Source organism: Lissotriton vulgaris, chromosome 9 (genome assembly GCF_964263255.1).
Source record: "Lissotriton vulgaris chromosome 9, aLisVul1.2, whole genome shotgun sequence".
Taxonomy (NCBI): domain Eukaryota; kingdom Metazoa; phylum Chordata; class Amphibia; order Caudata; family Salamandridae; genus Lissotriton; species Lissotriton vulgaris.
The window spans coordinates 841,501,619-841,528,603 of NC_141697.1; the positions used below are offsets into that span (position 1 = coordinate 841,501,619).

Here is a 26,985-nt window from a genome sequence, read left to right on the forward strand (position 1 = left end):
GGCTAGTGACGAGGGCCTGGGTGACGGTCTTCCTGGTCTCGGTGGGGATCCACCAGAAGATCTTCCGTAGCATGCGTAGGATGTTGAAGCATGCCGAGGAGACGTTGTTGACTTGCCTGGTCATGGAAAGGGAGGAGTCCAGGATGAAGCCCAGGTTGCGTGCATGGTCTGTCGGTTTGGGTGCGGTGCCCAGGGCGGGAGGCCACCAGGAGTCGTCCCAGGCGGAGGGTGAGGAGCCCAGGATGAGGACCTCCGTCTTGTCCGAGTTCAGTTTCAGGCGGCTGGTCGTCATCCACTCGGCTACCTCTTTCATCCCTTCGTGCAGGTTGGCTCTGGCGGCGGCGGGGTCGTTGGTCAGGGAGAGGATCAGCTGGGTGTCGTCATAGGAGATTATGTTGAGGTTGTGCTTGCGTGCGATGGCCGCGAGTGGGCTCATGTAGACGTTGAAGAGGGTGGGGCTCAGAGAGGAACCTTGAGGGACGCCGCAGATGACTTCGGTGGCCTCTGACTTGTACGGTGGTAGGCGGACTCTCTGTGTTCTTCCGTCGAGGAAGGAGATGATCCATTCCAGCGCCTTGTCCTGGATTCCGACGTTGCTGAGGCGCTGTACTAGGGTGCGGTGGCAGACCGTGTCGAATGCCGCGGAGAGGTCTAGGAGGATGAGGGCCGCTGTTTCTCCGTTGTCCATCAGGGCTCGGATGTCATCGGTGGCGGCGATGAGGGCGGTCTCGGTGCTGTGATTGGCTCGGAAGCCGGACTGTGAGGGGTCGAGGGATCCATTTGTCTCGAGGAAGGCAGCCATCTGCTTGTTGACGGTCTTCTCGATGACTTTGGCTGGAAACAGGAGGAGCGAGATGGGGCGGTAGTTCTTGAGTTCGGTGGGGTCCGCTGTGGGTTTCTTGAGTAGAGCACTGAGTTCGGCGTGCTTCCAGCTCTCAGGGAAGGTGGCGGTGTCGAAGGATGTGTTGATGATGTCTCGCAGGTGGGGTGCTATGACAGCGTCAGCCTTGTTGAAGACGTGGTGAGGGCAGGGGTCGGTCGGTGATCCGGAGTGGATGGAGTTCATCGTGCGGATGGTGTCTTCGGTGCTGATCGGGGTCCAGGCGTGGAGGGTGGTGGTGGGGGGTGGTTGTTCGGTCTTGGTGTGCGTTGGTTGGTTGTTGAAGCTGTTGTGTATGTCCGCGATCTTGTTGTGGAAGTATGAAGCGAGGGAGTTGCAGAGGTCTTGCGATGGGGTGATGTTGTTGTTTCCTGCGCTGGGGTTGGATAGCTCTTTCACGATGTTGAAGAGTTCCTTGCAGTTGTGTGCGTTGTTGTCCAGCCGGTCCTTGAAAGCAGTTTTCTTGGCGGCGCGGATCAGCTGGTGGTGCTTCCGGGTGGCCAGCTTGAAGGTGGTCCTGTTGTCCGGTGTAGGTTCCCTTCTCCAGACTTTCTCGAGGGCTCGGCAGTTCTTCTTGGAGCTCTTGAGTTCGTCGGTGAACCACGGGGCTTTCTTGCTGCCGGATCTGCTGGGCGGGGTACTCAGTGGGGCGAGTTCGTCCGCGCAGTTGCTGATCCACTTCGTGAGGTTGTCGGCGGCCTGGCTGGGGTCCGCTGAGCTGGCAGGAGGGTGCTGGCTCAGGGAGGTGGCGAGCTGGTCTGCTGTGATCTTGTTCCAGATTCTGCGGGCGGCCTGTTGCTGGTGGTGGTGGGTGTCGTTCTCTTGAAGGTGAAGTGGACGCAGCTGTGGTCCGTCCATTGAAGCTCTGTGGCGTGGCTGAAGTCGATGTCTGTGCTGGAAGAGAAGACTGCGTCGAGTGTGTGTCCAGCGAGGTGGGTGGGGGTGGACACCAGCTGCTTGAGTCCAAGATTGGCGAGGTTGTCAAGCAGGGTGCTGGTGTTGCGGTCGTTGTTGTTCTCCAGGTGGGAGTTGAGGTCCCCCAGGAGGATGTAGTCGGCGGAGGGGAGGGCATGCGGGCTGATGAAGTCGGCGATGTCCTCGCTGAATTGTGTGCGTGGTCCCGGGGGTCGGTAGATCAGGGTGCCTCTGAGGGTGGTGTTCGGGTCGGTGTGGATCTGGAAGTGCAGGTGTTCGGCGGTGGTCAGGGTGTTGTCGGTGCTGGTCGTGAGACGGATGGTGTTCCTGTGGATGATGGCGATGCCTCCTCCCATCTGGTTGGCGTTGCGGTCCCTCCGGACGATCTTGTAGCCCTCTGGGATAGCGATGGCGATGTCGGGAGCTGAAGAGGCGTTCATCCAGGTCTCTGTGAGGAAGGCAACGTCAGGGGCTGTGGCGTCTAGGAGGTTCCAGAGTTCGATGGCGTGTCTGTGGACGGAGCGGGTGTTGAGCAGGATGCACTTGAGGTGGGTGCTGCTGGTGTTCGACTTGGCGGGTGTTGGTGCGAGGCAGGTCCGGATGCAGGTGAATTTGCAGGCGTGGCAGCTGAAAGGTCCGTGGGTGCGTCGTGGTGTGGCTTGGTGGCACTCTGGGAGTCGGCCGGTGTTGAGTGCGATGAGGGTGGCGGCTGAGTACGTCCGGCGGGACGGCCGGGGTCTTCGAGGTCCAGGGGTCCTGGCACTGGGCGCGGTCCAGGCGCGGACGGGCGTAGACGGGCTTACCTTTGGCGCGCCTTCGGCGCACAATCGGCGCGCCCGCTGCGCGTGCACGCTGCGCGTTCGCACGGTCGCCATATAAGGCGAAGTGCGCGGGTGGGCGGAGCAGCTGGGAGGCGGGAGCGGGGAGGGAACAGAAGGCAAAAAGGGGCGGGGTCAGCGGTGGTGGCGGGAAGCGGCGAGCAGGGAGGGAAGACGGAGGGCGGCGAGGTAGGCGGGCAAACAGGAAGGAGAGTGCTAATACGGGCACAAACTGACTAAAGAAAAAACAGGCACAAATGGATCACAAAAACGCTAACACGGGCAAAAATACTGGTTAAACAAGCACAAATGAATGACAAAACAAAAACAAAACAAACGACAGCGGAGTCAGCCGGCAGCGAGGCAGAGGGCAAGGCAATGGGGCACACGCAGCAGCTGGTGGCCGTGCGGCGCGGGGGTGTCCCACAAGTGGGTCACACTCACCTGCGTCGCACGGTCGCCATATAAGGCCAAGTGCGCGGGTGGGCGGAGCAGCTGGGAGGCGGGAGCGGGGAGGGAACAGAAGGCAAAAAGGGGCGGGGTCAGCGGTGGTGGCGGGAAGCGGGGAGGGAAGACGGAGGGCGGCGAGGTAGGCGGGCAAACAGGAAGGAGAGTGCTAATACGGGCACAAACTGACTAAAGAAAAAAACAGGCACAAATGGATCACAAAAACGCTAACACGGGCAAAAATACTGGTTAAACAAGCACAAATGAATGCCAAAACAAAAACAAAACAAACGACAGCGGAGTCAGCCGGCAGCGAGGCAGGCAGCGAGGCAGAGGGCAAGGCAATGGGGCACACGCAGCAGCTGGTGGCCGTGCGGCGCGGGGGTGTCCCACAAGTGGGACCCCCAAACTTTCAGGATAGGAGCGGACCGGAGCGCCGCCAAAGATATTGGGAATAGAATGTTTAAAAGTCATACTATCTTGTATTAAATAATTGCAATTTACACCAAGAAGGTATCGTGTAACGCACGTTTCAAATTAATCCATTTTAATTTCATGCACCGCACTTACGTAACCCCAGTTGCTCTGCACCGCATTGCGGCGGATAAATCGGATGCCTGTCCTCGGTGTGGTTCAGTAGGAGCCGGATTTCTCCATCTAGCTTGGGAGTGCCCACTAGTCGGGGACTTCTGGAGGGAAGTGGTAGCCTACATCCGGAGGGTCACGGGACTGCGTCTTGACCTGTCCCCGATCCATTGCTTGTTAGCCCTGGTCCCCAAGCCTAAGAAGAGGAATCTGTCATATAAAATGCTGCAGCTACTCTAACTGCCACATGCATCAAACTCCCGTTTTGCGTTTCCAAATTTGCGAATTTTACCGAATCGCAAATATGGATTCGCAAAACGGGATGCATCATAGAAAGTGCAAAATATTTCCGATCCGGTAAAAATCGCAATTTTTACCGAATCGCAAATATTATGTGACTTCAAAATTGCGAATTCGCTATTCCCATTGATTCCTATGGGCCAAAAGGCCCATAGGAATCAATGGAAATTGCGAGTGGCACTTAGAAAATTTCATGGGTGCAGGGGGGGGTCCAAAGGACCCCCCCCTGCACCCCTGAAATGTATTTTTAAATGGATGTTTCACACACACATGTCCTAAGGACATGTGTGTCTGTAACATGACATTGTTTAAAATGTAAATTTGTACATTTTAAACATTTTTCGCAATTTACCACGAGGTTCAACCTCGTGGTAATTTGCACTTCCAAACCTTGTTCTCGCAATTTGATTTCAGAATGATGCATTGCATTTAAGGAATCGCAAATTTGCGATTCCTTAAATGCAATCGCATTCTGGAAAGTCGCAAAATCAGCGAATTTCATTCAAAAATAATGATGCATCTGAAAAAGCACTTTTGCATTCGCAAACGGCCGATTTTAAGGAATCGCACCGTTTGCGAATGCAAAAGTGCTTGATGCATGTGGGCCTTAGTGCTGGCTAGACGGCGGGTGGCTATAACCTGGATGGGACAAAGGGCGCCAGATATGACATTATGGCTTCGGGATGTGGGGGAATGGACATTGGCTGAAGAAACGCACATGCAGCATATGCGTAGGGATGAGCGGCTACAGGAGGACTTGCTTGCATGGCGTATGATGTGTGCGGTGGGGTCGACTGACAGCGACTCGGATGCTACTAGTGCTGCATTGTTCTCGTCCGAGGAATCGGGACCTGAGGAAGGGGTGGCGGGGGATGGGGATGGAGAGTAGGGGCTGGGGTACTACCCTGATGACTACGCACATGTTCCTTATGTCAGTTTCTGTACTTGCACTGTATCCCGTGGATCTGATTCTTGCGTTTCCTGTTCTATCTGCAACTGTTGGAGCCGTCCTGGGGGGGTGAACTGCGTACATATGTATTTTCTATACCTTGATGCCAATTTTGGGGAGGGAACGTATTTTTTATTCTGCTGAAACAATAAAGTTATTTTTTTTCTTCACCCTTAAAAAAAAATAATTGCAATTTACAACACAATTTATCAATCCAATATATATTGCTAACCCACCCCTACAAAAATATCGCCCATATTAAAGGTGAGTAAATTCTATAATTAATAATGATATATCCTTTTGCTAATCTTAATAGAACTATCAATGACATACAATATACCATATAGGCCTTCCTAAGCATAACAGGTAAGTAAAAATATTAAAAAAAATACATACATAAATACAAATACTATTTCTATGTATGTATGTATGTATAAAAACATATGACTAATAAACAAATGTAACCACTTAAAAAGCTTCACATATAGGTAACATATTTAATTACTTTACAAATACAGGTTTCTATAAAGCTTGAATGCTTTACATGCATCTCTTTAATAAAACTTCTTTGCTAAAAGACCAATACCAAGATAGGGTAGTAAAACTTACAAACCGTAACTACTTTTAGAATACATGTTAACTCCTACATACAATTCTTAATGTATGTGTTTCAAATGTAAAAATACTTGTTGCCTAATATTATAATTTCTATTGCATATTTATAATAGATTGTATTACTAAATAATTAACATGCTGTTGCCAATGCTTTACAATTATTCCTTTACAGGTAGCCTATCTATTAACAACCATATTGCCAAGTAATAAATGTAAAAATACTTTAGAAAAGGTATACTGCGAAATGTTACATGTTCATAACTAATGGGCACATGCATCAAAGGAAATTGGATTCGCAAACGGTGCGAATCGCAAAAATCGGCCGTTTGCGAAGGCAATTCCCATTTTTGGGACGCAGTAACATTTGTGCATTTTTTGCAATTTAAGAAATCGCAAAAATGCGATTTCTTAAATTGCGATTGCATTTAAGGAATCTCAAATTGAGATTCCTTAAATGCAATGCATCAAACTTAAAAAATTTGTGAATTCGCAAATAAGGGGAGCAAATTACCATGAAGTTGACCTTCATGGTAATTTGCGAAAACTTTGAAAAATGCACTAAAGTGCATTTTTCAAAGTTCCATTTTACACACACATGTCCTTGGGGCATGTGAGTGTGCAAAATGTACTTCTAAGCAGATTTCAGGGGTGCAACAGGGTGTCCTTTGGACACCCCTGCACCCTTGAAATTGTATTCTTAATTTGCGAATTTCTAATGGCAAATTGCAAATTAAGAATGTCTTTCCATTCATTCCTATGGGCCTCTAGGCCCATAGGAATGAACGGAGAGGTATTCCTTAATTGCGATTCTCAATTAGAGAATCGTAATTAAGGAATTTTAAGAAATCCTATTTTTATAGCGATTTCTTGATGCATTGCAGTTTGCGATTCCTTAATTGCGATTCCTTATTTTTCGCAATTAAGGAATCGCAAAATGCAATATTGATGCATGTGCCCGTTTGTACCTACACGAATGTTAATATAACAAATAACAATTGTGTGCATTGTTAATAAATTACCAAACATGATATTGTGCAAAGCTACAGTATATATATGAATAAGTGTGTTAGAATGCTTTTTATTATAAAAGACTGACAACAACATAATGATGTCTGACTCATAATGCTAATACTGTAAATACGATTAAAAAAAAAGGGGGGGGGTGATGAACAGAGTGTCTGAATTAAGCAGACCACTCTTACCCAGTCCAAAGATCAGGGCTTGATCCATCACAGTTATTTAGCTCACTGCACCATCCCAGCTCCGAACCTGGCTACATGCAAATTAGTCTGTCGCTGGCCCAGTGCATCATGGGAACAGGGCAGACCAAACTACCAAGCCAATTCTTCACCGGAAAGGAGACAAGCTTCCGGGGACCGGTTTCTGGCATTTCAGCCGTCGTCGGCCCGGCTTGCTTGAATCCTGATGGTTTTCATTCAGAAACTCTGTCCATCACCTCCCCTTGTTGTTAAATATTTTGTCCACCCTAAGCGTGGAAGGGTATACTCAGATGTGAGTCCCTTGCTCATTGCACCATCAGGATTCAAGCAAGCCGGGCCGACGACGGCTGAAATGCCAGAAACCGGTCCCCAAAAGCTTGTTTCCTTCCCAGTGTAAGAATTGGCTTGGTAGTTTGGTTTGCCCTGTTCCCATCATGCACTGGGACAGGAACAGACTAATTTGCATATAGCCAGGTTCTGAGCTGGGATGGTGCAGTGAGCTAAAAAACGGTGTTGGATCTAGCCCTGATCTCTTGACTGGGTGAGAGTATTCTGCTTAATTCAGAAACTCTGTCCATCACCACCCCTTGTTGTTAAATACTGTAAATACAGCACTAACCAAAATATATTCTATATCTCAGGAAGAAGCAACAAAAACAACATTCAACGGAGGACAGAAAACTAAACTCAAATCCATAACGTTGAATGATACAACTGGCTGTCAAAATAACGTTATGGAGAGAGGCAACAGACTTCCCTATTGAGATCGGAAAATATGTAAAAATTACACATTTAACAGTCCATGAATACTACAGAGAAAAAATATTGAACAGAACTCGTCATACACAACTACAAGTAAGTCTGCTTTTAAATTATACTTCTGCAAAAACACACAAACAATAACAAAAGTATCATATACTAATACCTTCCATCCATAGGTTATACAACCACCAAAAGAAAACATAACTATCACATTATATGGACTGGAAAAAAAGCTTTAAGAGATAAGCACCATGACAGTGCAGGTCCAAACAACAGAACATTTCCAGTCAATGAGATACATAATACTACTCTAATGGATTTCCTGGACATAAGTGCTGACACTGAAGATTCTGGAGATGCATTGATGCCACACCTGCCGATAACTTTAAATGTACTTTTCTCTAATGGATGTATAACGGAAATAATTAAGCAGCTTTAATATACCACAAATGATTCAAACTATGTCTAAACAACTTTTTTGAATATACAATGTGCAACGTTTATATGCTGCATTCACAACAATGTAATAACCAATGTAAAGAAACTATTTTCTAAAATGCATAAGTTAAGCTGATCTACATATTGTTTTATTTGCAGCAAATGACTGGGAAATTAGAAAAACCCATAGTACGTCAATGTATACTTTATTGTATGTTTACATATACAACTAACATGTTACTATGTTTTTATAAATAAACTACCTACATTGTAAAATAAGGCTTTTAATAAAAATGTTTACAAATATTTGCATTATTATTCACAAAGCAAAAAAACTAACTTTTCCAAGGCTGCATACAGGCTTGTTTCCGCAGCAAACTCATTAACTTAACTGACGAACGATACAAGTCAAGTGTTTCACCTTTTTCTTTGTGGTCACAAAATACTAAAAAATAGTCTGTGGTCACTAAATACTGTGTGTCTACTGAAGAAGATGGAAGATTACATAAAAATACTCCACAGATTCCAGCACTTTCAGTTTGCCCTTTCTTAGACCACTTGGTGTTTTGTTGACCCTGTTGGTAATCCAATCTGTTCACTTTAATGCTGCACCCATGTGCTGTGGAGTGCATATAATAACCCCAGTAACTGGGACAGTCAAGGGGTTGACCTTTACAAATAAGCATTTGCAATGCAATAGGTCTCGCATCAATAAATGTTTGAGCTGTTAGGGTTGCATTATTATTTGCAATGCCAATAGTTCAAACTTTAATAATGCAAGACCTATTACATTGCAAATGCTTGTTTTGCACTTCTCGGGAAAAGTCTGGGAAAATTCTAAGAGTGCAGTTGCCTACTTTGAGGCGACCTTTAATCAGAGCCTGACCCAGCACATGATCTCGGTCCTTATAAAATAGTAAGCTGCTGTGGGAAGCGCAATTAAGCTCTACTCCCAGTCGCACTGCGGAAATGGATGCATGATCCAGCTTATAATTTCACTTTGAATTTTCTACATTTAAATCCATATGGACTTCATGTTATATTCAAATAGCTTTGTGCTTTTCTTATTTAATTCACATGTATGGTGTCATGCATTTTGACTGCTTCCCATATTCAAGGTGTGCCCATCCGGACCTCTTTCGGACCTTTTCAAGAACACTTTCAAAACGCAAATGTTCTTACGCCTTCACTTTACTGGCGCTGCTGGGCTACGTCCTTCCTTTACAAGTGGGCATCAAGCCTTTTACTGCAATTGCGAAACTGTTAGCCAAACAACAGGTCTCTTTGCATTGGGGTGGAGTTTCTCAGGCATTGGTGAGGGCCTGGCTGAAGGATTTGCTGTACTGTGACACTACTAGCGATGTCTATGCGTCCCTGCTTTACCCTACCTCCCTGCACAAAAACATCTGGCAACCACATCACTCATACTTACTGATCCATCCTGAACTCACCGATTGATGAGACAACACTATGCAAATAAATTGCAATAATGGCTAGCCAAGTGAGATGTACTGTGTGCTAAGAATCACAATTATATGAACCTGCACTGTGATTGGTTAGCTTATTTTCCTTTTTTTATCATTTATTCATGCAATAATTGTTAGTGTTAACTGTAATGCTCATCTATATGTCGAATTGTGGATACATAAGCAGCACGGTGTGCATTATGGCTATTGTTTTGGGCAATGGAAGGGAAAAACTTAAGCTGGGCAGCCTAGAACAAATGGAACCGGCAAATAGAAAGCAAGCAAATGTGAGTTACAAACCAAAAAGCCAATGGTAAGCAGCGGGTGGATTGCATTCCATAGAGAAACTTTCTGAATGTCTCCTAGATGTCTTTAATGAACCAGACAGCTGTGCTGTCAAGTAGGCTAAAACCCCCCCAAAAATACAAAAAAAGGGGGGGGGGAAGAAGCAGGTTAAGAACAAGCATTTGCAATGCAATAGGTCTCTCATTTGAGAGTTAGAGCTAATGACATTGTAAATGGCAATGTTTTTTACCTACACGTTTATTTTTTGAGTGAATGTATGTAGTGTGCAAAATCCCTTGGAAAGGTCCTGCACTTTGTAATAAATATATTGAAAAAGACGCAAAGTGTGTGGATTGTGTCAACAATTTCTTGGCACGTACCTCATGGGTGAAGTGTCGCCACACATGCACACCGTGGTGCTTTACTAATGAGAAACTCACTAATAAAAGTAGTCCTTACAGACTAACCAACGCGATCTTCTCCGTCTTGGTTATCCTCCAAACACTGGGAGGCAATAAAGTTTGCCATGGCGGTGGGGGGCAGGGGGGCTTCGAGGGTACATGAAAATGTATTCATTTCCTAGTTGTCAAAGGTCGCCCGGTGCTATTAGTTAAAAGTGTGCCGATTTCATCAAGATATTAAGAGTACTTTAATCGCATCTATGAGAAAATCAAAATTAACTAAACAAAATGCCAGAATGTGTGTCAGTTTTCCTAGTGTTTTAGACAGTACTGGTTGCTTAGTTTCATTGCATTATTTTTTGTATTTACTCTTTTACACAGCATCCAAAGTAGGTTACCTAACCCCAAAGCTATGAGTTGTTAAAATGACCCATGAAAGGGAGTGTTTCACAGTTGAGCAAATGTGTCCAAATGTAATTTTGGTAGTGCCATGAAATGATCAGACAATGAGGTACTGGATGAGCAGGTATTTAACTAAACGTTCAAAACATACGGTATTGTGGCTGTTTGTTTGTAAACACCCACCTCTCTGAATGGGTTTATTAATACAGAGCTCCATCTACCAGACAGTGCTCACAGAGGATTGGGTAAAGCACAGAACAAAATGTATTCATTTATCCTGAGTATGAAGGCACCCGGAAGGCTTAGGAGCCCGCCCAGAGAGGCTAGGGATCCCAGCTCTTCTACAGACTCTGCCATGCTCCACTGCACCAGCAGACCACAGCTCAGAATCTGTCGCTTCTGCTAAGAATAGGTGAGGGGGATGAGGTTGGAGCATGAGGGAGTTGCTAGCAGATTTCCAGGTTATTGAAAATGATGATTCTGATGTGAGGCAATGGAGACTGACTTTGTCTGTTTGTCTGCACCAGTCTATTTCTCTACCATCTACCCGGCTCACTGTTATGTATCCATTCATCTCTCTTTGGTAGAGGTGCGCGAGCCAATATATTAATTAGCAGGTAGAGCCAGCCGGAGATGAGCCAGTGGGCAAGTGAAAATGATTGGCATGTTAAACATACAGTAAACATGATGTAAATGTGCGATAATGTCTCTTCAGAATTCAAAAAAGTGCATTTTTTTAGTGCGTCACCTCGGTACACATGATTATAGCACTGAATTGAGAGGAAGTTATTAAAAGTGCTCATTTAAGCATGAGTTAAAACACTGACGCTCCTCTTGCCCGACAACAATGCCATTTGTGAACTAAGAAGCATCAGTTGCCATGCATACCCCAAATGTTGCCTAGAGTCTTATTATATTTAGAGTAACATTAAAATCTAGTTCATTAAACACAAGAAGTTTCTGTAAGGCACGCATCTTGAACTCGCATCTTTCAAAGTGGCAATAATAAAGTTGAAAATGGAAGTGCTGGTAGGCAAGAAAACACGAACGGGAGCGGGGTGAGAAGTCACAGACTGAGGGAGGGGGCGGTGGGTTGGGGAGACATAGAAGAAAATAGTGTTAGGAGTAAAGGGGCCAATAGCCGTGGAAGGATACAGATGACTAATAAGGAGGGACTAACAAGCCTCAAACCAATCGGAAGGCAGCATTTAAGACAAAAGCCAATGGGCAGAGAGTGGGTGGAGTGTCCACGAAGCTTCCACACTACAGTATATACTGCATGCCTTGCAAAGCGATGACAACCCATCTGCGCTGCAACGCTAGGCGAGACCTAAAAGAAAATAGTGGTAGGAGTAAAGGGGCCAATAGCCGTGGAAGGATACAAATGATGAATGAGGAGGGACTAACAAGCTTCAAACCAATCGGAAGGCAGCATTTAAGACAAAAGCCAATGGGCTGAGAGTGGGCGGAGCTTCCACTTAGCTTCCACACTAAAGTATATACTGCATGCCTCGGAAAGCAATGGCAGCGCATTCGCGCTGCAACGCTAGGCGAGAACTAAAAATTGAAAAACCATTGCAAAGTGAGAAAGCAAGATCCTCCAAGTGTGAGATAGAGGCACAGGTAATGTCTGATAATTAATGGATCGAAGAGCCATGTAGTCGATTAAAGACACGCAGCCTTGGTATTTGATTTGCCGACTTTCGAGTTTCTGAGCAAAGCTTTAGGGAACAGCACTCTTTATTACAAAAAACACTGTTTGTACTGCGTTTCTGCAAAGCGTGAAATGTTAAACACATTGATGCACGGGCTCAGCTGTGCCTTCAGTGGAGTTTTTTTTCATGGCGCACACTCTCCAGATATGTTGTTTGCTTATCTAGTGGAGTTGTGTGAGAACTCCAGTGATATAACATATTCTATTTTGGTTTATGCCCTAACCAAATTTCAAATTTGTATCGGGTGATGTTTTTTTTTTAACTCATAAAAGGCTGTGAGCTATATTAGGTCATTTAAATGCCCATGTTCAGTCGACTTTTCAGATTGTTGATGTGACATTATCATGTTTGCAGGGTTACATTTTGGTACTGTAGGAGGGGCTCAATGTGTTATCTTGGGCTTTGCTAACATAGTAGATTACCCAAGCCATACAATGTATGAATTCAAAGGGCATTGGCACAGCAAATAGGTCCCATAGGTGAGACATATTGGCTTTAGCATTTGCTTGTTTCCATTGACTCAGCCTGCACTGTAGATGTTAGTCACTGTACAGTTCATTTGAAAGTTGCAAACTTCCCCACTTGTTCAGTTTCCTTAAGTCCACTTGCTAAATTGTAACAATGAAGAAAGCCCATGCATAGAGATTCTAAATGCATAAATGCCCCATTAAAACCGGTGGCGGAATCGCTGTGGTTTACAAAGAGGGTTTAAAGGTCTCCCTATTGGATCAGAGAAGCTGCTCCATGATGGAGGTTATGATCTTTAAAATCAGCTCCACCTCAAAAACACACTGGAAGGGAGCATTAGTCTATCGCCCCCCGGGGCCTGTGAGGGCTTCTTTCTCTCCTTAATGGAATTATTAGCTCCATATCTCAAAGCCAAGGAAGATTTTATCTTGCTTGGAGACTTTAATATTCATGCAGATCTCCCTAGTCATCCAGATACAACATCCCTGCTTTCCGATCTCTCTATATTAGGACTAGAAATTCAGAATAGTGGCCCGACACATATAAGTGGGCATACTTTGGATTTAATTTTTGCCAACTGCCCTAAAATAAAATGCCAACCACCAACTCAAGTAAGTTGGTCTGACCACTCTATGGTCGAATTTGCCCTTCTAGGCCTCCATCTGCAACACCAAAAATCTCTCCCAGCAGTTCTGCGAAGGCAGTGGCATAAAGTGAGACTAGATGGGCTACTGAAGGTATGGAAGGAACCCATCATCCTAGAGAATGATAATGTAGAGATTGGCCTCACTAAGTTCAACAAGGCTCTTTCAGAGGCGGTTGATTTATTAGCGCCCCTGAAACTAAACAAACAGTACCCTAGATCTAAACAAGAGGTATGGTACACTGAAGAGCTTAGAGTGGAAAAGCAGGGGTGTAGAAAGCTTGAAAACATTTGGAGGAAATCACACACATTACACAACAGGAAGTTGTACTCAGAGGCTTTGGCCATTTATCACAAAAACATAAAATTGGCCAGGAAGAATTGTCTTGCTTTACAGTTGATTGAAGCTGGCAACTCTCCCAGAGAACTTTACAAAATTCTACAATCGTTTGTAAAACCTGCAGCCTGTGAAAGCCCTGATGACTTCTCCCAAGCTTTGTGTGACGATATTTCTTTGTTTTTGAGAATAAGATAGAGTTAATATATGAAAAAATTACTAAGACCGCTAACTCCAGGAGCAATGCTCATAGCCCACCTTTTTTGCCATCCATGCGTGAAAGTACTCCACTCACTATGTTTCCAGAAGTCAGCCTATCTGACGTTACTTCCTTGTATAGTCAAATTAAGACAGGGTCCCCAAAGGATCTTATGCCAGCCAAAATGATTGCTCCGTAATGTACTCTTACCAGGTATCCAAACTGTCATTAACCTTTCCCTTAAGGAAGGGCAGGTGCCTAAAGAACGGAAAAAAGCGATAGTGAACCCTATTCGGAAGAACGCAGTGTTGCCATGGTCAGATCTTTCCAATCTCCGTCCTATCTCCCTTTTATCCTACCCTGGCAAGATGACCGAGAAGCATGTGAACACCCACCTGTCTAATTTCATCGAGGCAGCGGGTGGTCTGGACCATTCACAATCTGAGTTCAGACCTAACCACAGCACCGAATCAGCCCTTCTCTCCGTGACCGATACCATCAGGATGGCACAGGATAGGGGGGCTTCTATGATTCTGGTGCTGTTGGATTTATCCGCTGCCTTTGACACGGTGTCACATGAAAATCTTCTCGGTCGTCTGCAAAGGGTGGGGATAGGCGGTTCTGCTCTGTCCTGGCTTGAGCTCAGGCCGCTCACAAAGTGTCAGATTGGGCTCCCACTATTCCACCTCTAGGGAGCTCACCAAGGGGGTTTCTCAGGGCTCATGCTTAAGCCCCACACTTTTCAATGTGTATGTGGCCCCCTTGGCTGACATTGTGAGAGAATATGGGTTCACGCCAATATCGTACGCTGACGACACCCAGCTTCTGTTTCCTTTCAAGGCTCTTACGCCAGCAGTTAAAAATGCTTTTGCTGCGGGTATGCGAGCAGTCTCCAACTGGATGGCCTCTAATTGCCTACAATGCAATGTGGGCAAGACGGAGGTCATGCTTTTTGGGGAGGCCCCTCTCCTCTGGTCACCTGAATGGTGGCCTCTGGACTTAGGATCAGCTCCCTGCCCTAAGCAGGTAGTAAAGAACTTAGGGGTACAGCTTGACCAGGCATTGCTACTAAAAGACCATACTAATCAGGTAACGGGATCCTGTCTTAGGGTCATTGGACTCCTGAGGCGTGTGTTCCTGTATCTGGCAGACAGCCATAGGAAAACCATGGTTAAAACGCTTGTAATCAGCAGATTAGATTACTGTAATGGGCTTCTCATATCTGCCAATGAAGAGCAGCTTGGCAGATTACAGGTAGCCCAGAACACGGCGGCTAGACTGGTCCTTAATGCCCCAGCCAGATCCCCTTCTCGTCCTCTTTTGGACAAACTTCACTGGCTACCTATTCGCCAGCGGGTTAAGTTCAAAGTATGCTGCGTAATTCACAAATGTCTGTATGGCATAGGCCCTAAATACCTGACTGAAAAATTCACACTTTATGAGCCAGGTCGTTCTTTGCGTTCTAGGAACCAATTGTTGCTTCAGGTTCCCCGTATCAAAAGGGAAAGGCAGGGTAGCCGAGCATTGTCTTATAGGGGCACTACTTTGTGGAACACTCTGCCCCTTACCCTTAGTCAAAACACCAACCATCGAACCTTTAGGAAATCCTTAAAGATATACCTGTTTTCGAAAGCCTAAACCCTGCATTATTCATGATTGGTTGTGGCCTCTGGTAAGAACTTAAGCGCGTAGATACTCCTTCGGGGGACGAATTCCTGCGCTATATAAGCAAATAAATAAATAAATAGAGATTCTAAATACAAGGTTCTCTAAATACTTGCTTCACATTACACAAAGAGAAAGCAGGCGCCATGTAACGTGCTCTTCCACGATCTCTGGGTCTCCAGATCTTATCAACACTGTCTATCAACTCGGGCATACCATAAGTCAACTGCAGAAAAACGACCTGGCATGGAACACTCAATGCACATTCATTCTGTATATTCCACATGAATGAGGTAAGCAACATCATCCATAAGCGCAAATTTCTTACTATGAGGTTCAATATAAGACAAGCTCTTGCCTAAGAGGCCATAACTGAGTGACAGCAACACAAATTACATTTGGAGTCCATGCGAGTCTCAGGGCTAAACTTGATGATCAGCAACCTTTTTTGTACGGATTGTGGTGTAAGTGTGCATTTGTTTTGAAGAAATTTGGGCAAAATATTTTCAACATGCCCCACCACCACCACCAATTTAGGGTGTTTAATGTACAGAGCTGAAGTTGCGTGATGCCAGGTGCCAGCACCCAATATTGTGCACAGCAGCTAAGTCACCACTAGTCTCGAACCTTTGGCCAATGGCACTCATAATGTGAAGTTAAAAAAACATGAAAACAAAAACTACAAGTTGCTGCATACCATGTGCTGCTGAAAGTGTGACTAGAGATGAACTGCAGTCACTTGGCAGCCAAGCAACTCTATTTGATTTATAACTTTTCCTGCTTTAAATCCAAGAATGCAAATGAAAACGGACTAGTAAAACTGCGCACAGTTGAGGTGCGTCAACAGGAGTTGCCACCTCTAAGTTGAGAGAGGCATTTAAGAGCCACCATCCCCTCAGGCTGCATATATGGTCTGGTGTCACAGAACTTGTCCGTGGGTGTGGTTTGCAGCTTCCTTACCCAAGATCTTTCCTTTCTGTGCAGCCACATTCCTGCTCTCCTGCTGCAGGGTCTGCTCTTCAGACTTACTGGGCTAAGGCTGCCTCCTGATGCTCAGAATCCTGCCGGGGTCAGGTGTTCCGAGGCGCCCCGAGACGCTGCCACTAACCAGTGTTGAGTGTGACTGTTTTTGAGTTGGTTCCTGTCCGAAAGCCAGTGGAGGATGGGTGGGGAAAAGGAGGGAGGGGCTAGGGAGAAAAGTGGGAGGGCGAAGGAAATAAGGCAGGAAAAGGAGTGGTAGTAGTATGGGCTCCAGAGGGAAGAGCAAGGTGGGAGCTAAAGCTGTGCAGTTGAAAAGCAAGCATACACATGAGAAATGTGGGTGGAGCGATGTTGAAGGGGTGGGCAGGAAGCAAGGAGGTGAAGGGATGCAGGAAGAAAAGAGAGTAGGAGGAAGGTAGGTAAAATAATAGAGAGACAATTGGAAAATAGGAGGTGGAGAAGGAAAAGGAAGGCTCGAAATCTAAGACAAACAAGCATCAAAGCGGGATGGGTTTGGGGGATGAAACTGGCACCCTTGGAATACAGCATCTGACATTTGATCTCAGTGTTTGAATGCACAGCAAATGTGATAAGATAAGAACAAGATTTACAGGCTTGTTTACAGAAAGGGAGCAGGGCTCAAAGGGAGTGAAAACAGGATTGTGTGAATTGATTTTCAACAAAGAAAAAAGCAGTTCCTAAAGCATATGCTAAAATGGTGACCAGTGTATTGATCTAGTACTTGGTCCCTGCTCTCAGGGATAGCTAAACACAGGAAGAGACATTAAAAAGCACCCCATGGACAAATGGGGAGAAATAGGAGAGCGACGATGGAGCCAGCAAACGGGAAGCTTATGGGCGGGATAAAGGCCACAAAGAGTATACAACATGTCTCAAAGAGACAGCACAAGTGCTGTTTAGCCGAGATCTAAACAGCTCCCTTGATCATATAGGGTACAGAGCATTAGCACAGTAGAAGAGAGTGATTATGCTCTGCGAGAAATTGCCAAGCGCAGATAAAGAGGGGTGGATACAAGCTGCAATTGCAATTTTAAATTGTTGAATACAAACACTGAGATACTGAAACACCATGTAAAATAATACTCTGTAAAAGAACTCCAAGCTGGCATTATGCCATTAAAATATTTCTCACTTTATAAAATAATTTTAAGTGATAGTAAAGGTTTGTGAACTACACTTCTAAATAAGCAACACAATAGTACACCCATTTTTCCACACAGAACACGAACAGGTGCAGCCCAGTTCAAAAATAAAGATGGCCTTATAATTTCCACAAAAATGTATTTATCCTGATATAACTAGATTTATCAGTAAGAAGGAGAGGTAGACTGACAAGTCAATGGGTGATGTGTTGTATTGCAAAAACATAACATTGACTAAAACTGTAGATTTCTAATATTGCTGGAAACTCCTTAAGAGTACATTTCTGTTTAATGTATGACACAACCCTCACATGCATTCTTGTGTAACTAATTATATGTCGTAAAGGTTTGTAAGCTAGGCAAATATTTTGCAAGGATTTTTCCACACATTAAAACAAAACCTCTAAAGCCTTTATGTATGGTAGGTGTTACCCACCCCAAAATAAGCAGAGACCACATCAAATTACAACTGCTATACTTACCATTGACATCAGTGAAAGTGAACTCCAACTTGGTTGGTTTTGTTTGGTCATCGGTTGTGCTTCTAAAGTTGGTCTGAAAGTCCACATCACTAAACTCCAAAGTCAGGCGCTCTTTGCGAATGGCTCTCTCAACCCATGGCCGACACGCCACATCTGGCCTCAGGTCTGGGATGGGAAAGAGGATACGGAGATGAGCTTTGGGGGCCTCAATCTTTATTAACATCTGCCGTTCTGTGGATGGCGATGACTCAACCTGAAGGGAAAGAAAGCAAAAAGGAGATACATCAAAGCAAGCAGAACTGAATCTTCATTTTATTAGCCTCTAAATCGTTCCATATGAATAATGAGTACCTTTTTGACTAGCAACTACACAACAACTCCTTATTCTTCTGGTAAACAGGTACTAACTAATAAAACAAGATATAGGTTTTGCCACAATTGACCTCAGATTCTTCAACTCTAAATCAACCATTAGTAGTTACAAATGCAGGTTAACTACTTACACATCAATCCAGATGTTCTTTGATGTGTAGCTTTAACCAAAGTAAATTATTTCCCTATGTCTATATCCCGCTGATAGTAGCAAATCTGATATTACTGGCCACAAGATCTCCCAGAAAGTTTCCTTAAATTGTGAACTTCCACTCTGGGAGAAAATAAATGTATGTGTGGGCTGCATTGCAAAGATCGGCAACTTTTATATGGTGAATTCCTTATGGGAAGCCATCATCTATTATCTAGCCATCTCAGACTGCTCATCAGTGCCAATGGAAAGGTATTAGGCTGAACAACATTTTTTAAATTCTTGGTTATATTCATTAAAGTCGTTAAAAATGAAAGCATCCACCTGTGTGTAAGACCCTATAAGACATCTAAGAAGGAGGTAAACCATGCCTCCAGAAAAAGATTAGAAACAATGGCTTAGTAAAGCGAACATCAGCTTAACGTTCTTCACTTTTAATGCAGTGGTACAAAGAAATAAAAAAAAAGTAGAAATTAATAAAGGGTTTACTAGATGAAAGAACTTTAAGTATCCTTTTTAAAAGAAACAAAAGTCGTTTTCATATGCATGCTGCCTCACAAAGATATCCAAGGACAATCACAGTATACAGGGTAATGACCCCCTAGTCTTGCTTTTCGTTTTGGTCATCTACTCAAGGACATAGGACCAAGCACATTTCATTCCTGTGGCTCCATTAAGGAGGAAGAATGGTTGTTGAAAGATTTCCTGATGGCGAACTATTGTCAGAGGTAAGTAACCCTGGTGGAAAATTAGCCCTACTGATAAGTAGCCTTTGCTTCATTATCATGTGATATTAATTAATATTCATAAGCAAGAAACTGAGTAGTAATCACAACCTTCCTACAGGAGGTGTGAGAGCCATAAGGAATGACAGCCATAAATACACTGAACTACGGTAAGAACACCTACAATATATTCTCAGAAGGCCGAATTGAAATAGAGGCATCCTTACAGTCTGGCACGATAAATAAAGAGCCCAGACTTTGTTTTGGACTTATCTTCCATAATGCTACTTCTTTAATTATAGCTATGGAAGAGAAAGAACACTGAGTGATGAACCCAAACAGGCAGTGCAGAAACATGCAATCCTGAAAAAAAATGCTTTATACCAAATGAAATGCTCTTATGGATGTGTGGGCTCTTTATGTGTTTAAACAAGGGCTGGTATTCCTTACAGACACCAAGGGAAGGCTGAAAGAATTAGGACTTGGAAGAAGACAGTCAACCAACTTGTTTTGTTTTAAATGCTTTATCACAGTTAACAACAATACGGCTGATAAGAAAGTATCACTCAAAACACACTGCTGACATCTCAGAATTTGACTTGGAGTGTAAGATATATCCAGACAAACCTGCCCACACCCAAAAGAAGGGGAAAGGAGATGAGGCAAAAAACAGAAGAGCAATGTTGTAGTGTAGTTCCTATATTTTCAATAGGCTCTGCGCATTGGAATAACATAAACGATAGTTTAAACGTAGGACTTAGGTCGAATAGGTCTCTATTGAATATGTTAGACTTAATTATGAATGCCAGCTAGTCCAGAGGTCACTAGAAACTTCCTTGAATTCACAAGAAGGGATTAGTTTCTGACAACCGCATAAACATGACAACTTTGCTTCCCCAAGAATAAGGAGTATATCTCCAGAGTCACAGAAACAATAGATGGCTATTTCACCTAGTCAATCGTGCATGCTTAGTTTCACCAGAAGCGCAGATAAACAGAGAGACGGGCGTTTTCAATAAAAGAGGTTATTTATTGACCAGTCTTCTTTCCCATGGAAGAGAAGTGAATTGCTACAATCGCAATACTTGTCATGAAGTAAAGTGCGTACAGTAAAAAGAGTATTATAAAATAATACTGTAAAAGCATTGTATGGTTTCTAAACCATACGGCACTTAAAATGGATAAAATGCATACAATGATAAAATAATGACTAAACGTACTCAACTGGTGCTTCTAAGATACGCCTACCCCGGTGTACCTAACCTAAGCTTAGTACATGGGAAGAAGTACGGGAGAAGTAGTTTAAAGTTAAATAGTTTCTGCCAAGAATCTAAACCAAGAATTCTCTAAGGGTCTAATCAGCTCCGTACCTGGTTTAGAATGTAGGAGGTCTTGTATCTCTCTCTTAGGACTCGATCTACCAGCAACCCGCAAAGGTAGCAGGGAAACACTGGAGCTGGATTTCTCGGCAAGAGAAAAGACAGCGTCTCTCTTAGTGCGTCAGCGGGAGGGTCGGCTTCCTTCGGCACGTGCTACAGCAGGGCGTCGGGCAAGTAGATAGTCGATCTGCTCCAAACCACTGTGTGTTTTGCTAGGGCAGATGCTGGTATATTTATACCTGGAAGGTGCAGAGTTTGACTTAAGGTTGGACATAAGACGTCACTAAGAACTCGCAGTTCTTTCAGGACTCCAGGAGTTCTAGGACAAATCAATACAGAAGCAGGGGGAAGTCCCGGGCTGCTGGAGGCTTGGTTTCTCTAAGAACACGTTGTGCTTACTAGGAGTCTATGGGAGTAGCCTTGCCGTACTTGGACTGCATTGGCTATGTCTTAATATGGGTATGATTCTTATGCCTATATAAGGACATGATTAGATATAACCACATAAGGGCATAAATCGGGAATATTAAACTAGAGTTCTAGATTCGTCCACAACACCCACTCCACGTATAATGTCCATCATTACTAAATACTAAGCAATTTAAAACATATCTATGCATGCGTTTTCCATCCCACCCCAAAATACATGAAATTAATTTGAAATGGTATGTACACGAAAAATTAGTATTATACTGTACGTTTTTGTAAGCAGTGGTATCATTCAGATGATGCATATATTGTACATTGAAATGTTGACTGAATGAATCACGAAATTTACATTTATGAAATGGCTCTAAATACAGAAGAGAGGGTCGAGACCATTTCTTCACATATTTATACAAGACTGTACATGTGCTAGAGGCTAAGCGAAAATATCGTCTCTAGAGTTTCAAAAATAGAAATCTTGTTCTCTAAGAATAGTTCTACTTTAAGCAGAGTATCATGTGTCAAAGAAAGGTAAATATTTTGGGACCTGGGAAAAAAGAATTTCATTTGAGAGAAGAAAATGGTTCCAAAGTTTTTAGAAGTTCTGTTTATCAAAACTGAAGGCTGAATTCAAAGTTCAGGGAACGCTGTGTGCTCCTGTTTTCAAAAGTTATTCTCGTTGTTAGGAGAGAACATTAGCTCAGATAGGCTGGCAAAGAATCACCTACAACAGTAGGGGAAAGTTGGACCATGTCCGAAAAAGTAGAAATAGTGCATATGTGAGATGCATTGCCGTCATCGTTATCTAGATCAGCAATGGTCACAGAAGGTTGTACCTGTGTGCCGCTTTCATCTCGTACCTCACTGCCAGCTTGTAGCTGTGAGGTCTCAGCAAATGCCATCATCAGAATTGGTAGCCGCTAGGGACAACACGTTGCATGAGCCGTTACCGAACCAAGCAAAGTATCGACATCCTTTGGTACTGCTGATGGGAATGTGAGACAGATGTCTAACACGCATTCTTCTCCGCAGAGCAGGCATCGTAGAACAGGTAGGATGCAATCTTGCCAGATTGGTCTGAATGAAAGAAACCAGGTAGGAGTAGTGTCTGTCCTGTAACTCCAGTTCTGTAGTAGGGGTATCTCTGTTATAGTCATAATCTAGTGAATAGTCCCGCCCATGTGCGTGGACCCCGGCAATCAAAAATAATCTCTTAAGTTGTCAAAATAATGCAGAAACTGCAAAGACACTTAAGAGAGAATTTAAAGACAAATAATGCAGACTATATCCACAGGCTACACTGTCCAGTACTTCAACTAGAAATTCCACCAAAACACACTACACATAATACAGCCTGCCAGTTTCTACATAGAGAAACTTGCCTCCCCCAGTAAAAGACTCTGGAATGATAGAGAGGAAGGTAGGGACAGACAAGCCCCATAGGCTGCCATTATGTGGCTTAAACAGGATACTGTGCCTTTAAGGAAACCTTCTAGAAGCTTCTCCCAGTATCCCAGAATGCATAGCAGGTCCAACTTACTTTCAGTTCTTTTTGAAGGCGTAAAACGCCAGACCTGTAGCATTATTACATGAAGAATTCTCCACCGGGGAGGAGGGTGGGCGCTTATGACTATAACAGAGATACCCCTACTACAGAACTGGAGTTACAGGACAGAAACTACTCCTTCTGCAGTAGGGGATCTCTGTGTATAGTCATAATCTAGTGAATAGAATGGCAAGCCCATCCCCACACCAAAGCGGCGGTGGAGAAAGAAAATAACACCACTACTGTGCGAACAAATTCCGCAGCGAAGCCTGCCCAACCTGAGCGTCTGCCCTGGCATCAGAGTCCAGGCAGTAATGCTTAGCAAAGGTATGAACCGACTTCCAAGTGGCGGCCTTGCAGATCTCTGCGATCGGCACATTACGGAGCAAGGCTGTCGTGGCAGCTTTGCCCCTGGTGGAATGAGCCTTAGGCTTACCTCCTAAGGTCTTATTAGCTTTTTGGTAACACAATTGTATGCAGGACACAATCCACCTAGAAATGGACTGTTTTGAGGTAGCAAGACCTGTCCTGACCGATCCATAATTGATAAACAACTGGTCAGACCTACGAATATCCTTGGTTTTATCCAGATAAAATTTCAACACCCTCCTCACATCCAGGGAATGCAAAGACCTTTCCGCTGGAGAGGAAGGATTCTGAAAAAACGTAGGCAAAGTTATGGTCTGGTTGACATGAAAATCAGAAATAACCTTGGGAAGAAATTTAGGGTGAGTACGCATAACAACCTTAGCAGCTTGAAATACAGTATAAGGTTCAGTACAACACAACGCCTGAATTTCACTCACCCTGCGGGCCGATGTAATGGCCACGAGGAACGCCGCCTTCCAGGACAGGTGCTGCAACGAAGCCTTGTGAATGGGTTCAAAAGGCTCCTTCATCGCATTCAATTCCCATGAAGGCAAGGGAAGCCTGACAGGAGGGAATACTTTCTTCAATCCTTCCAGAAAATCTTTGATCACAGGGATCTGGAAAAAGGAAGTCTGTGAAGGGCATTTCCTGTAGGCAGTCAATGCAGCAAGATGAACCTTAATGGAATGAACATTAAGGCCAGACTGCGCCAAATGTAAAAGGTAAGGAAGGATGACATCCTCCTTGCAGGTCGTAGGGTCATGGTTCTTAGACTGACACCAGATACAAAACCTCTTCCACTTGTAAGCATATGAAGTCCGAGTGGAAGGTCTCTTAGACTCCTTCAGTATGTCCATGCAATCCTCGGGCAGATTCAGATGGCCATATTGCACTATCTCAGGAGCCATGCCGCCAAACTCAAAGACGAGAGGTTGGGGTGTAACATCCGTCCCCCGAACTTCGTGAGAAGGTCCGGCCTGCACGGCAACCGAATGTGAGGAAGGAGAGACCGGTGAAGTAGGTCCGTGAACCACCACTGTCTGGGCCACTCCGGGGCGATGAGAATCATCCGAGCCCTGGACCGGGCTAGCTTGATGAGCACCGCCGGAATCAGCGGAATGGGAGGAAAGGCGTACAGAAAGCTGTTCGTCCAGTTGATCCATAACGCATTCCCCAGCGTCCCTTGCTGGAAGTACCTGGAGGCGAAGTCTCTGCACTTGCTGTTTTCGGCGGTGGCGAACAAATCTACGTCTGGAGTTCCCCACCTTGCGAAGACTTCTCCTAGTACTTCGTCGTTTATGACCCATTCGTGGTTTTCCTGAACCAGTCTGCTCAGTGAGTCTGCCTGAACATTCTGCACACCTGGTAGATGAGTGGCCGTTATCGTCAGTCCTTTGGCTAGGAGCCAGTGCCAGATCGTCTGCGCCTCCTGTGACAGAGTGCGTGATCTCAAGCCCCCCTGCTTGTTGAGGTAATACATAGTGGTGGTATTGTCCGTCTGTACAAGCAGAGAGTTGGTCTGGAAGGACGGAAGAAAGGCCTTCAGTGCCAAGTGAACAGCTCTGAGTTCCAGGAAATTGATGTGATACGTGGCCTCCATCGGCGACCACGTGCCTTGAATCTGTAGAGTCCCGGAATGCGCTCCCCATCCCAGGAGAGAAGCATCCATCACGACAGTCTGCGTGGGAATGTCCTTGTGAAAGGGAACCCCTCTGAGGAGATTCTCCGCCGAACACCACCACTTCAGAGACTGAAGAGCATGCAGCGACAGTCGAATCTTGCCGTCCCAAGATCCTTTCCTCTGATCCCACTGGTCCTCCAAGCACTCCTGCAGCGGTCTCATGTGCAGCCGTGCGTGTGGCGTCAGGAAGATACAAGAGGCCATCGATCCCAGTAGAGAAGACACCGTCCTCACTGTTGTAGATGGAGTTGTCATAAGAGCCTGAGCCTTCCGAAGGAGTGATAATCGTCGCTCTTCCGAAGGAGACACGCTTGCTGACAGCGTATTGATGGAGGCTTCCAAGTACTGTATGCATTGGACCAGAGTCGGCACAGACTTGGCCATGTTGATGTGCAGTCCCAGCTTGTTCAAGAGAACGCACGTCTTCTGGAAGTGTGCTCGCGCTTCCGAGAAGGAGGATGCCTTGATCAACCAATCGTCCAAGTACGGGTAGACAAACACCTTGTTCTTCCTCAGGTGTGCAGCCACCACCGCCATGCACTTCGAGAATGTTCTCGGCGCAGACTTCAGTCCGAATGGGAGTACTGTGTATTGATAGTGATTGGTGCCGACTTGGAACCGCAGGAACTTCCTGTGTTTGTGTGCAATGGGCACATGGAAGTAAACATCCTGTAGGTCTATAGCGCATAGCCAGTCTCCCCGTTGCAACTGAGGGTAAATCTGATGCAACGACAGCATGCGAAACTTTTCCCTGCGAATCCATTTGTTTGCTTGTCGCAAGTCCAGAATGGGCCTGAACTCGTTCTTGTCCTTCTTGCGAACCAGAAAGAACCTGGAGTACAGTCCTCTTCCTCTCTGAGACAGAGGTACGTCTTCTATCGCCCTTTTCCTCAACAGGATATCCGCTTCCGCCTGAAGCTCTCACAGTTGAAACCGCGAGCTGACCGGAGGAATTGCTGGAGGAGGGCTGGTGAACCGAAGACTGTATCCATTGCAAACAATATTCAGCACCCACTTGTCCTGAGTAATTTTTCTCCACTCTGCCAGAAAAAATTGAATGCTTCCCCCTACCGGAGTGGGTAACAGATCCGGGGGAAGTAGGTTCCTAGGGCCTAGACCCCGCCTGGCCCTTGGGCGCTGGAGCCGACTGCTGGCCTCCCCTGCCCTTCTGGCGCTTCTGGAAAGGCTTACGGAACTGGTGTTGCTGTTGCGATTGCCCCGAAGCCTGGCCCCGTCCTCGGCCTTGCCCGCCAAACCGCCGTTGGAAAGGGCGGTACGTCTTCTTGGTCTCTTTAGGCTTCTCCAGACCCACAGCCGTTAGCGTCTCGGCCTCCGCCTTCATGCGGGCCATCTCATCGTCCGCATGCTTCCCGAAGAGGGTCTCACCGGAAAACGGTAGGTTGGCCACCCTCTGCTGTGCGTCCGGTTTCAGGGACGTAAGCCGGAGCCATGCGTGGCGTCGTTGGTTGATACCGTGGCAAAATCCGTGAGCAGCCAACAGGGAAGAGTCCGCTGCCGCGCTGATAATCTGGTTCGCCACCAGCATCCCCTCACTCAGCACTTCCATGAAGTCCTCACGCTTCTCCCGAGGTAAATGCTCTGCAAATCGCTCGAGGGAGTCCCAGAGGGCGCGGTCGTATCGGCCCAACAGTGCCGTGGCACTCGCAGCTTTCATGGAGGTAGCGGAAGTTCCACAGACTTTCCTCCCCGCCGAATCCATCCACCTTGACTCCTTATCCGGGGGAACCGTGGAGGAAGGAGTGGTGGCATGCTGCTTGCGGGCCGCCGTCACAATGACAGAGTCAGGAGGGGGTTCCGTTCTCAGAAAGGCCGGATCCGAATCGGGAGCCCGGTACTTCTTCAGCAACCGTGATGGAGCCGCCCTCGTCACCGCAGGGGTGAGAAACAGGGCCAAAGCTGGTTCCTCCAAGCCCGGCACCAGAGGCAGGAGAGGACGAGACAGATGTTTTTGATGTAAAGTCTCAAAAATGACTGACGTTTTCGGAGCAGGCACCGTCAGGGATATGCCCAACTTCGCAGCGCCCCTTAGAAGGACGTCATGGAACGCCACCAGGTCATCTATCGGGGACACCCTCGTGTCCGGTGATCCCGATAGGGTAGGAGAATAGTCCCTGGTCCCAGAGGACCTCGTGTGTGAGCGAGATTCGCGCCTCCTATGGCGGCGTCTCGATCTTGTGGA

At 45.6% G+C, this 26,985-nt stretch overlaps 1 protein-coding gene across 1 annotated transcript in view; it reads right to left on the bottom strand.

The window, feature by feature from the left end:
• Positions 1-26,985, bottom strand: part of ATG2A (autophagy related 2A) — a 2,120,972-nt gene that overhangs the window by 1,118,149 nt on the left and 975,838 nt on the right. Inside the window, exon 15 of the mRNA XM_086939522.1 lies at positions 18,137-18,389. Coding sequence (XP_086795648.1) covers positions 18,137-18,389 — 253 coding nt within the window. The remainder of the gene's footprint in view (positions 1-18,136; positions 18,390-26,985) is intronic.